Here is a 12,810-nt window from a genome sequence, read left to right on the forward strand (position 1 = left end):
CTTTTTCCACCCATCTCGTCCTCTTGACACCATTTTAAGTGTAGAACTATCCTCTAGAACTGACGATCTCGTTCGTCTTGTGTCGATCTTGGTCTGCCGATCAGCCTGCACAGATAGCTTCAGGCATCCCGAAATCCATCTTTAGGCTTCGACGGCTGACCGCACGCTGAGGCAAGCAGGAAAACAAGCTGCTCTTGCTTTCGCAGTGAACCAGATTGACATTAGTGTGCTGAGTTCCAGAAACGATAGTTCAAGATACGTACGGCAGCGAGACGTCAGTGCCTGAACACTCATGTCATGGTGTTGATGATGATGATGACGAATATGGTGATGAATATGGTTAAATTTTGCTACTTTTCAGGTACCATTCAATAAATTAACTATATACCGGTGTAGTGGGTTCGCTCTGGTTCTCTGCAGTTGTAGTGGATGAAATGTGGTGCCCACTAGGTCACTTCAGCTAAATGCCGTTCGAATTTGTGGACAAACGCTTCCTGACGGAAATTTCTTACTGGGGAAGCTATTATTTGCGGGGGGGGGGTAGGGCCACAGGGTAATCCAGTAGTGAGACAAGCAAAACTTCAGATTCTGTTGAACTCAGTGGGTTCAATCACAGCTTTTAGGGAACAGATCAGCGAAAAGATCAGCCAAAAAAAATCCATTTTTTTTTAACGAATACACTCATTTGCAAACTAATTTGGTTTTTCGAGAGACTCACCTGGAACCCAGCTGAATCTCTCGTTTGGGATGTTCTCAGGCAACTGAATGTGCTGCGCCAGGCCGCCTCATGTTTCAGTCGCTACGATATTCGAGATATCGCGATACATGTTTATTTTGTAATGTACTACTCATAAGGTTGCTGGTGAGCTCCAAGAAGGGCGAAACCGGTCGTGGGCTGTCGACGAATTTTCAGCAACCTTATGAGTAGTGTATTACAAATATCCATGTTTTATTTGGATTCTTTATTCACATTACAGATCAAGTAGGTTGTTCAATTAGTATTCTGCGTTCAGCAGATTTGATCAGTCTGATCCAACTGACTGTATAAGACTCAGCACTGACATTTGTCTCCAGTCGGACTCAGCGTACGTACCTGACCACAATAGCATTTGAACTACATCTTGCCATGGACACTTGAAAGCTGTTGTAAGCTGTCAAATATAGTTGATGCTTCAAAATTTACGAATAAACTGAGGTTTGGAGGCCACGCCATTCTGATAAATCCAAAGAAGAGTAGAGCTAGTAGTGGGCTGTCGAAGTGACCTTAGAAGTAGTGTGGTTTGTCAAGAACAGATGCTATATCAAGTTTGCACACGAGGTAGAAGGGCATGACAAATAGTTCAGACATGTTGCTTTGACCGCTGCCGATTTCACCATTACTAAGAATCACCCACAAATGGAACTATTGATTGGTAATTTTTGCACCAATCAGTTTCAAAGAACAAAACTTAATGGCCAAACCGAGGGGCTTATCTCATTATGCAAGTTCGATTAGATTAGTCAAGTCAAATTTCCAGGCCTACCCTAATTACGTGCAATTCCCTTTCTTTGAAAGGGAGATGAGGGGTGAGAGAATGCATGCCATTCTATACCAGCATAACCGATAGCAACGAAGATTCTGGCTGAGAAGTACCATTGAAACGAGGATAATACCATTATGCTCTAAGAAGCATCCTGGTAACACTGAGTTTTGAGGATGACAAAGAGGAACCCCCGCTCAAACCACCTGTTCATGGGACCAAAGCTGAATAATATATTCAACGTTCAGTATTTGTGGCTTTTAGCAAGTTAGTCTCAGAGAACAAAGCTATGTGCACCCTCCTCCTCTTCAAAATATCTCGGAGTGACTGTTCAACTTATTGTTGATTTGTGTGGACCTATGTCCCCGACGGATGGAAATTTTGATTGAACGAACAAAGTCACACTCACTTGCATACCCAATGACTGTTCAGTTACGCTACAAGTGTGATGCAGGCACCAATCGATGGATGTACACACCACTAAGAGCAGTAAGGTTTCAAAGTATCACAGCTCATGCATTCAGCCAATGAGTTCACTGACAACCAGTCGCGAATGTACGCGCCAGAGTAGACCAAGGTATTCTCAACTCATCCATCTACTCAACGGCTACACTGAAAGTTGATCTGAGCCGATTGCAGCTTTGATGCGTCAAACGGCACAGGCTTTTATCCTCCGTATACAGCAACCTGCATATAAAAAGCCACGTAGATTGAAATACACTCATTCGAAAATTTCACGTGTACTAACGAGACTCAACCGAATCCCTCGTTTGTAATACTCGACAACCTTATCAGCAGTGTAATACGATAACAAAATTTACTTCAATATGTCGAATGTCGTGATGAGTAGAACATAATTTGGCCAACACGTACAGTTACGGAATATCACAAACGAGAGAATCACTGTGGTCTGTCATTAAGACCAACGCACTTTCCCAGTGAATCTGCTTCTCCGATTTTCAAGCAGAACATAAGGTTGATGGAAACTGGAGAAGTGCGTGTATACGATGAGCTTCAAAGAGGGTGGAGCTAGTGGTGGGCTGGTGGGCAGGATGGCTCAGTGGTTAGAGTGCGAATTTACTGACCGGAAGATCCGTGGTTCGAGCCCGACCTCTGCCTCTCGACTTCCCCTGTCTAGGCTTGGGCAACCTGGCGGTATCCCAGCCCTCGTGCTTCCCTCGGGAGGCATGACAAGCACCGAAAGGGAGCTACAGCTGAACGATCATCTTTTTTTTATTATAGTGGTGGACTGTCGAGGAGTTTTCAGTGTGGTGGTACTTCTGATTTGGTTTCGCCCACGCATTCAGACCGTGTTAGACAGGTTTGCATACGATGACCTCAGCTAGCTGCTAGTCAAGGCATGGTCAACAATATAGCAGTTTCCACGAAAGTTTTTTGTACAGCTAGACAGAGATATCAATACACGTCAAATAGTAAACGTCAGGTCACTAAGGAACTGATGAATTAAGGGGCAACTCGTAAAGGGGCACCAGAATTTATAAAGCAAACACTCACATAGTTTAGCCAAGACGTTGCAGAACGATTCATTCAAGAAAACTTTGAACCCCGGTGGGAGAAAGCAAAGATTTGGGTCAATAAAACTTGAAGAACGAACCGAAATGATTGATGATTTACCGCCACCATAAAGTTTACTACATCTTTCGGGAACTGGAAGATCAATTCTTGGTTTTCAGTCTCCTAATCTGTTTTCCTTGCATGAATTTTGAGCTTTTGGGTCCTTGATCTGGATGGAGTTAATCGTGTCTTTGTGCTCACACAAGACTCAAGAGTTGTAAATATCATTGTAATGGAACAAAAGTTCTGAGTATCTTTGTAATGTACTGCTCATAAGGTTGCTGAAAATCCATGGACAGCCCACGACTGCTTTCGCCCTTTTTGGGGCTCATCAAGTAGGCGCAGTCCCCGGGTTTCCGTCAACCTTCTTCGGAATTCCTTCGGTGCTTGATAGGTCTCTACACGATTTAAGTCTGTTGAATAGTCCCAGATGATATCACAACACAGGGGTTTTGAATAATGCCCTTGACAAGAGCCTATCAGACAGATACATTTATAAGTGGTTTACAAGGTCGGAGGAATAATAAGTGGGATCTTATTGGTTAGAATTTAGAGGTAACTGACCCCCGAACGAGTCTTTGAGTTTCTTTCGGAGTAGGGTCATTGGTTAGCAAACGTAAATTTAACCCCTTCAGATGCGTTTTTGACAGGGTACTAGTTAACGCAACCTGATTGCAATCACCTCGCCATTTCGTATCTGTTTACATGAACGCACGAAAAAGACTGTACAAAGAGGAAGGGGGCCAAATAACGATTTGTTTAAAGTGGCTAAGAAACGAAATCTGAATGATTGGTTAGTAGGTCTCAGAATGATAGGGATGACAATTTCTCACTTGTGTGAGCCACCCAAGGTTCACAAACCGAGCTTCCTGCTAAGACCCGTTCTTGGCATAACAGACTCCGTGTCACGCAACTGCATAACGGCTTAATTGAATACTGAGGCCAGTTGGAGAGTGCGCACAGAGCAACAAACTGGTACGCTCCGTACATGCCACATCCCTCTTTATAGACGTCCCCTTTTCTTTTGAAAAGATTGGCTTTATTTGTGAATTTATTTGACAATCCCACGTTGTTTCTCACTCATAGTCCTAGACAAAGCGAAAAGGCGAATTCCACAGTGCAAAGCATTTCTACTCGGTTGGCCTGTATATAGGCAAAGAGATGGAGTAATGATGAGCTCACTACTCAGTCTCATTTTAGCTAAAAAAATTTCAGAGATTGAACGTATTCTTATGATTAAATGGTTATCATGTTATTCTCGACATGTCAGTGAGATTTTCATCACTTGTGGTTCATTTGATTCAACCGATGATGTCCCTAAAAGTGTTAACTCGGCACCTTCTGCGCTCAGCTTCAATTCAGAGAATAAGTTTCCAATTCTGAACGTTGCGTTGACAAGAAGAGCAGACGAGGCACTGCAGAGAGGGGTGTGCTTTAAAGGAATCTGGTATAGTCAGTACACAAACTTCTATAGTTTCGTTGATATGAGATATAAGGTGTCTATCGAACAGGCTCGTAAGATCTGAATTCACAGTAGGTTTGAAATTATTCGGGAGAACTCTGACCAAGAATGTCTGCCCAGAGAAGCTCACATGTAAAAAAATCTAGTAGAGATTGAGTTCTCAGGAAATCTATCTAGTTGTCGGCGACAGGATTTCTGAAACTGTCGCACGTCGCCTAGCAACTTCTTCCTGAAGAACATTCAGTGCAGTATAACTGAAGTTCCAGTTCTCTAGTACCCACCTGCTTAACACAAATTCGGTAGTAATCTGTTCATTAGTTTACTTATTCTCCACAAATTATGTGGGTCTCATGATTCGGTGTCTATACCGTCCTATCTTCAAACCGGAGGAGCTTAACGTGTGATCAGTGCAATTGCAAATCAACAGGTCAACAAGAGCCACCAAGTCAACCCAGCTAAATACTTCAGTGGGTTTTGTCAACCATCGTAGTCAGGCTGCTTCGACCATCACTTTGTCAGCAACACAAGAGCACGAGGATACTGAATTTGTCTTGTCCAACCAGCGACCTCTCTCTGACAGAAACTCGAACACTGATTTGAGGGCTTGATAATTATGATTTCAAAGCAATAAGATGTTACTTATTAGCAGCTCTTCAACCTTGTGAACTATCTATAAATGTACTTGTCTGACGAGATGTTTTATCAGGAGCATTGCTTGCAACCATCATTTTTGACAGGTTTTACCTCTCTGGTGGTTAGGTTGAATAATATAAAATGGGGTTTCAGCAAAGTCAGAACTGTGGTATGCCTCAAGCGATTACCTGGCGAACTAAACTGATGTTATGCACATCTCCTATGGATTTCCCTTTTTCGTCCAGAAGTATTCACGATTTTTTTATCGCTAGCCATGCCGTAGGCTAGATATTTTTGGAATTAGCTGAAGAAGAACCCAAGTTATAAATCAAGAGACTCATTTGCAGCGATCACGTCACTATGATGGCCCTACGGACCGTGCCTGTTGGGTTCTCCCAATGACCATTCTAAAATGAACGTCCATTTTGGTTAAAATAGCTAGGATAAGCTGTTCCTAACGTCATTAGCTACAAATTTCTTTCATTGAAGTTGGAATTGCGGGCAGTCGTGTCACATCGAGAACAAATTTGTCTTCCTGAATAGGCACTGGGTTACAATGCCCTGTCTACAAACCTCTGTTGGCGCACAGTGTACACAGCAACGAACAATCCATAGGTTACCCGCCTAATCACCTGACCAGCTGGTGATCTAACCTGAGTGTCTATTGCCTTGTGTTGATCATCATCATTTCCATTAGGATTCAATCTGTTTTGAACTTTATTTAACAGCAAGGAACTTTCTGGTGTAGGAGTATCAAGTTCCCATATAATTTAACTCATCAACTCAAACCGTTTACAACAGGCATAGTTGCAATATCCATAGCTGGTGATAGTTCTGTTGTTGCAGTCATATCTATCGTTTATTTTTGAAGAGCATGATCACAAACATAAAGTGTAAATTCAAGCGATGAATGTGGAAGGGCTACAGGAAAATTAGAGGAGAACATTAGATAAAAAGAGAGAAGCGTCTCACTTGAAGTCATGCCACTAACAGTTCCAATCAGACAAGATGAATCTCAAAGTGTGTAAGAATTTTGGTATGGAAACACGCGTGTGAAGACCGACAACAGAGCAAAGAACAAACAATGCTGAATGCTTTTAAGGAGTGGTAAGCGCTAGCACACTCAAGACTCGCGAATCAGGCACAAAGTGTCCGTCTGGGTGTGAGATTCGATGGCCAGAATGTACACTCAACGTCATGTACCACGCATAAAAGGGTCGTAAGTACGCAGAGAGCTCACAATGACAAGCAAACACAAGTCACTGACTGTGACCCTAGGAAGTCCCAGTCCAATAACAGCCTTAGCGGATTGAGGAAAGCAGATCCCTCGATAAGAGATGATCATCGGTTGGTGGACCAAAAAGTCGACATCACAACCGATTGCATGTAGGGCTGAGATTATGGCAGCACCATACGTCTGCTTCTTCTCATTCCACACAGTCACTCCGCGCCCATCCAAGACTATGCTGACATCTATTACAGTTGCTCGGCGATCTCGAACGGCGATTAGGTCAGGTTTGATAAAGGACGTCGAAGAAGGTGCTCTCAACTCTTCGAAGACGGTGTACCCCAGTCGACGGAGACGTGTTGCAAGTTCCCTTGCAACCCGATTACGACGAACACATCTGGCATCATGCGTGATCCAGCAGGATTGCAAAATATGCACCAAATTCTATTTATACCAGTTATCTCTCATTCAAATTCTAATGTTTTACTTCAGCGGGCCTTGTGTGGAAGGAGAAAAACGGTTCCCATTACGATACCGTACGACAATAGCGTAGCAGGTGAAACAACCTCGCAGACTGGGTTCATCATTCACGGACTGTAGCTTGGAAACTTCCACGCGATAAACTTTTGTCTTGGTCACTTTGAAAAAATGTTCACCTTTGAAATGTTCACATCGACACGAATATCGTAACTTTGCATTGAGGGAAATATGGTTTCATGTCGACTGATATCTACAGCGTATGGAAAATTACTGGTTTACTGAGGTACAGCCTACCCCACAAAATCAAGTTCGCTGATTGGTAGGATGTGTGCACTTACGGGCAGCGAGGTTGTAATCATCGTTGAGAATCTTGAATTCTTTTGCGTCTTGAGTGCAAGTATCTCCTTCATCGTTACCCTGCTAGTTTCTCCGGCAAAGTTCACCGGATTTCCGTTCACTTTTAGGAAACGGAATTTTTTAATCCAGTTTGTATTACTGCAGCTACTGATGCTGATGATCACTATCAAATCTTTTGGGAATTGTTCTTCCGGTTTACGCAGTGTTTGGCGAAGATTTTTGGGTTCCTAAGGGGCGGTTTGCTTTCACTGAACACTATTTATGAAAGATTGGTGTGGCACTCGGTAAAAGCATGCCCTATCCGCTACGCATTTGGTTGAATTATCCTGTTCCTACAAATTGGTTTCCTCTCGCCTCGCTAACTTTACAGCGACTGATATTTTTTTCTATTTTATTTGTCTTTGTCTGTCGTTTCATTGTGCGGCGTTTTAGTGGTTAAACAGGCAGGTAAAATAACTTTTGCTATTATTAAGCCAAATGTCCGTCCATATTGCACTTGTAAAGGATAGTTTGTACAGTTTTGTTACCGCCCGATGGTGTCTGGGGACAAGAAGATTTCCGGAAGACGCTATCGTAAGTTCAAACAACACCAATCATACACAATGGGAGTAATGTCTCAAAAATTTTACGAGTGCCGCAGATGTGATCTTTTGGTTAGACATAAAATTACGGGAAGTCTTTGGTTTGTATGGGGTAGCACTACTAAATGACAGCTAACGCCAAGAGGCCTTGAAGTTTTTGGCCTTATCCACGCACCATCCAAGCATCAGCTAGCTCGAAGTCTCTTACGTGAAGTGTAACTGCTTTTCAGATCAAATTTCTTATGCCCGCCAGCTGGTGAGCGGATCTTTAGTGTTCTCGGAGCTTGATAAAAAAATGCTCGGTTTACTGAAGGTAACTTTCACCCTATTGGAGTGAGGTTATGGAGGTTTACCAGATTACGAGCGGCCTTGTTCACCACTCTTCGCATGCTTCATCGGATGTTGAAATGCGTCTGCTTTTGGTTGGTCCACTACATGATCGGCTCTGCAGCACTTGGGATCAGTCGGCCTTCGCTTTTTTTCAAGCCTTCAACCGAGAGGTCAACCTGCAGGTGAAATCAGTCTGTGCTGGAAAGCCTAGTTTCACTGATCAGCTGTTTCGTCACTGATGGACATCAATGAGCATCTCACGAATCTGTCGGTAGACTGGAACCTGTCACTCTCCTGCTGGTATCTGACCCCTGCTGATCAGTAGAATGATCAAACAGCACCAAGAGAGGATTCGTCACTTCACACCAAACCAACCCTTATTCTGGTTGTGCCGTCAAACTCTTCGCCTGTCCAGAAAAGGCTTCCAGACTGTAATTGCTTTGTCAATGAAATTCTAGAGGCCCTGCGTTTTGACCCGAACGTGATGTTTGACAACTACGAGATGTGGGAACAAGCATTGTATCACCCTCACTTATGAATCATGGGACTTCGTAGCAGCCGGAAACATGACTCTTCCACAATATTCATGGAGAAGCTTCAAAACTTTATACAACAAGTCAGCGACAACCTTCCGAGGTCTACGAAACGCCGTTGAGTTCTGGTAGACGAACTGTCCCCACAAAAAGGACTCTGTAAGTGAAGTGATCGGTATGAAGAAGCTAGATTCAATTGGATTTAGCTCATATTTATGCGAAGTTTTCACCAGAATGTTAACCAATTCAGCGGAACCAAATAATGCTTGCAGAACTCAATGTCAGTTCCATGAACTGAAATCCTGAATGTGAGGTTCGGTGACCGATCGAAGGCCAAGATAGCAGGATCATGAAGATTTCACTGCAGAAAATCAAAGCTGTTATTTCTCTTTATCTGATACTTGTTTTTTTATATCTTCTCCTGTCCACAGAGCTGTCTGGAGAACCTATAGCGGTGTTTTTCCTATTGGGCGACACACCATTAACAATACAGTTTTAGCCCACCTGCTCAATACAAGAGACCAGACCAACGTTGCAACGTCATCTCAACCTACTTTTGAAGTTTCATCATATTTTAGCCGTAAACCATCAGTGGAGCCTTTGGCATACCTGTTCACAGGCCTCACCTTTGTGTTCAGAAGCGCTTTGCGCTGATATGGCATTCATCTGGGCAGAAAATTGCATCCTAACCCAACGCGAGTTGTTTGTGACGAACATATATATATATCTGCAGAAGAAACATCGGAATAGTCCTGGAGCCTGATAAGCAACCACAGATCAAGCACCAATAAAGATCTTGAAGATCTTAAAATCCTTTGAATTTTGTCCAAATGAAAGCCTTGCTTTGTGTAACTCATTTCGCACAACTTATCAGGCAACTGATGCTGATTCTGAGCTCAGAGATCCGTTAACCATGACAGCGAACATGTGTTGATTAACCTATCCCGATGAATTCTGAAATTCCAAATCTCATTGCTTTCATCATCTTCACCAGGTGCACATTTTGACTTGATTTTTTGAACAGTGATAAAACCCAACACAGTGCAGTACATCAGCAAATAAACCTCGAAATCCGAAAAAACTTTGGGGAGGTAACTTTGAGGGCTGAGACACTTTTCCGCATTCCCAGAAGGAATTCAACCCCCCGGAATAGAAAGCGAAGTATTTTCTGGTTCTCATAGTGTCTTGTTTATGTCCCATGGAAAATACACTGCGCACCTGCTCTAATTCGCTAACCCAACTTTACAAACGTACTGCTGCTTTAATTAGTTAAAGTTAAAGGATTCGGTAACGTTTTCTTGAATAGAAAGTTTCAGATGCGGAATCGGTCTGGAAAGATGAATGTATAAATAAATAAATAAATAAAGTAATAAACGACTCGTGGTAACTCACTGACCATCGAGTTCGTGTTGTGACCCCAAGAAGAGTAAAACCGGTTATGGGCTGTCGAAGAGTTTCGACATCCTTGTGAATGGTGGTCGTTGGCTTGTTCGCTGAGCTGGGCAATTTGATTGCAAACGTTTCATCACCAGTCGAGGTGACATCATCAGTGCGTTTTTGTGGAGCGTAGTAGTGCGTAGCGGTGATTGGTGATGAAACGTTTGCAATCAAATTGCCCAGCTCAGCGAACAAGCCAACGACCATCATCTACGATACCTGAGCTACCAACATTTTCCTCTATAGAAAATCCTTGTGAATATTATTCCCCATGAAAATATACTGCGATATCTCGAATATCGTAGCAACTTAGGGATGAGGCGAACTTCTTACAGCACATTCAGGATAACCGAGAGACTCGACTGTCTCCCGTGAAAACCAGTTTGGGTTCCCTAGAGAAAAAGCAATTTTCTACAGGGCTCTCTGTGGAGGGCTGCTATTCTTAGTGTCTGACCGGGCCACAGCTGAAGAAGCGAAATCTGAAACTTTGCTAGTTATTGAAAATACTTCCAAACATGGAAACAATACCGGATAAGGCGAGTCAGGCTGTAGTTTGGATGGGCGAGCTTACTGGACTCTAGGGTAAAGGCAATACATGTAAAGTTTATCGTCAACCCAATTTAGGTACGACCCTTTCTACTGAACTTATTGCGACGAATAATTGGTGTACTCTGCGCATCTGAATTCCGCCCCCCCCCCACCTCATCAGCTAATGGTTGTAGCATGCCGCACTACAATTACCCCACGACTGTTTGTTCGAATGTAAGCTGTTTACGTATTTGACCATTCGAAAATGATGGAATGTATGATGGATCCAGACATCCAGGCACGTCTGTTTCAAAGATTTGGTGATTGTGGTCGACCTGCACACAAAAAATGAATGGATTGGCTCAGAAAGCCCACCAGAACCACAAACTAGGCTTCCTTTGTCGTAACTGTTTGCACAATTCACGTTCGGATCAAATTAAGTTAAAATTACCCCAAATCCCAGAAGGCGAAAGTCACTTCGCTTCTTTCGGATAACCAAAACCGAAGAAAACACCTATCCACCTCTTCTGTCATCCCCCGTGTGGTCACACACTCTCTGGTAGACAGGCTGCGGAACAGAGGAAAAATTGATCGTCTCCCTTGTGTTCGTCAATGTGTTTGTGTGCATCTCTCTGACTACGGACAACAAAGTGGCTAAATCCCGGTTTTCTTCTGCGTTTGTAGGCATGTCGTCAACATTGCCATCCTCCTTGGCAGCGTGACCAGTATCACTTATTCGGTTTTGAAACAATGATGGACGACAGTATTGTCCGCAACTAGAGGCATCGGCATGATGATAGAACGCTAACTCTTCGGTCAGTAACGCCAGGGAAATGGGGGGAGTGTACTTGCAATAACTTTGACAATTTGAAAGACTTGTTAGCGTCTGAGTCAGATTTCTCCTCGGGCTACGACATAATCGCCCGTGTTCATTGGCATTTACTGGAGATTTTAAGCGCAACTTTGCGTTTTTTGGTGGAACCAGTGAACTACAATAGTAGAAATTTGGTTTTCACGAGAGACTCAGCTGAATCTCTCGTTTATGATATTCTACAACAGACTATGCCGCACACAGGCCGCCTCATGATTCAGTTGGCACGATATTCGAGATATCGCGGGCTATCGAAGGGTTTCCAGTAACCTTGTGAGTAGTTTCCTTCCTGAAAATATACTAGTGGAAAGTTAAGCGAGGTGAACAAGCTCAAATGAGAACAAGGATTCGGTGAAATAGTTTTGTAACTGGTAACAGCAGTTTCGCCACTTGCGAACTCATATTTTTACTGGCTACGTTTATGAGATGACTGAGACAGTAACTTAATTTGGTTACATACATTCATAAGGCGAGATGGCCCATGTGGTTAGAGCGCGAATTCACTGACCGGAAGGTCCATGATTCGAATTCGACCTCTGCCTCTCGACTTCCCCTGTCTAGGCTTGGGCAAACTGGCAGTATCCCAGCCCTCATGCTTCCTTCGGGTGGCATGGCAGCTAGGCACCGAAAGGGTGCTACAGCTGAACGTTTTTTAATGTATATTCACACGAGTTTGTTGACACACAAGGGTAAGCGCGGCTAAGTTACTGATGATCGCGATTTATAAAATACGGATGACGGTTTAGAATACCCTTTATTTTTTGCACATTTCTGCTCCTTATCCCATCAAGACTTTCGAACTTGGAGCAGAGGCATTCCATAAAATGTGGCTAGTGAATACACAGAAATTAGCGCAATTGTTTAGGCCGATCTGTGCGTTATATTACACGGGCACAAACCATCCTTACGTAACCATCGACAGCACAAAATCAACGTTCAACACTGATGCTGTGCTGCCGTACTATTATGATAGTATTTCTAATTGTATGAACATGGCTTAACACTAACTGGGATACTGTCAGATTGCCAAGACCTAGACAAGGGAGCCTTTAGGATCGTCAGTTAATGCATATGGCTCAAAAGCTTGACCGCAAGGCAGCGGTGTGGTGCAAAATGCCAATGCATTGTTATTTTTGGAAAAAAACAAGCCACTACATATGTTCCAGTTCTCAACCTGGAGGAATAGGATCAATCTGTTGGTCAGACCTCTAACCACCGACCAAGGTGGTGTGCAAGACTCAGTGGGTGTCGTATGGACACTCCCAGTCGAGCTCA

At 43.3% G+C, this 12,810-nt stretch overlaps 1 protein-coding gene across 1 annotated transcript; it reads right to left on the reverse strand.

The window, feature by feature from the left end:
* Positions 1 to 643: 643 nt before the first annotated feature.
* T265_02023 (hypothetical protein) lies at positions 644 to 9,361 on the reverse strand (the record flags this gene model as incomplete). Its single annotated transcript, XM_009166171.1, has 7 exons — positions 644 to 799; positions 2,452 to 2,532; positions 2,606 to 2,728; positions 5,823 to 5,929; positions 6,394 to 6,862; positions 7,237 to 7,482; positions 9,254 to 9,361. 7 exons carry the CDS (start codon positions 9,359 to 9,361, stop codon positions 644 to 646), a joined length of 1,290 nt encoding a protein of 429 aa, XP_009164435.1.
* Positions 9,362 to 12,810: the final 3,449 nt, after the last annotated feature.

Source organism: Opisthorchis viverrini (genome assembly GCF_000715545.1).
Source record: "Opisthorchis viverrini unplaced genomic scaffold opera_v5_23, whole genome shotgun sequence".
Lineage (NCBI taxonomy): Eukaryota > Metazoa > Platyhelminthes > Trematoda > Opisthorchiida > Opisthorchiidae > Opisthorchis > Opisthorchis viverrini.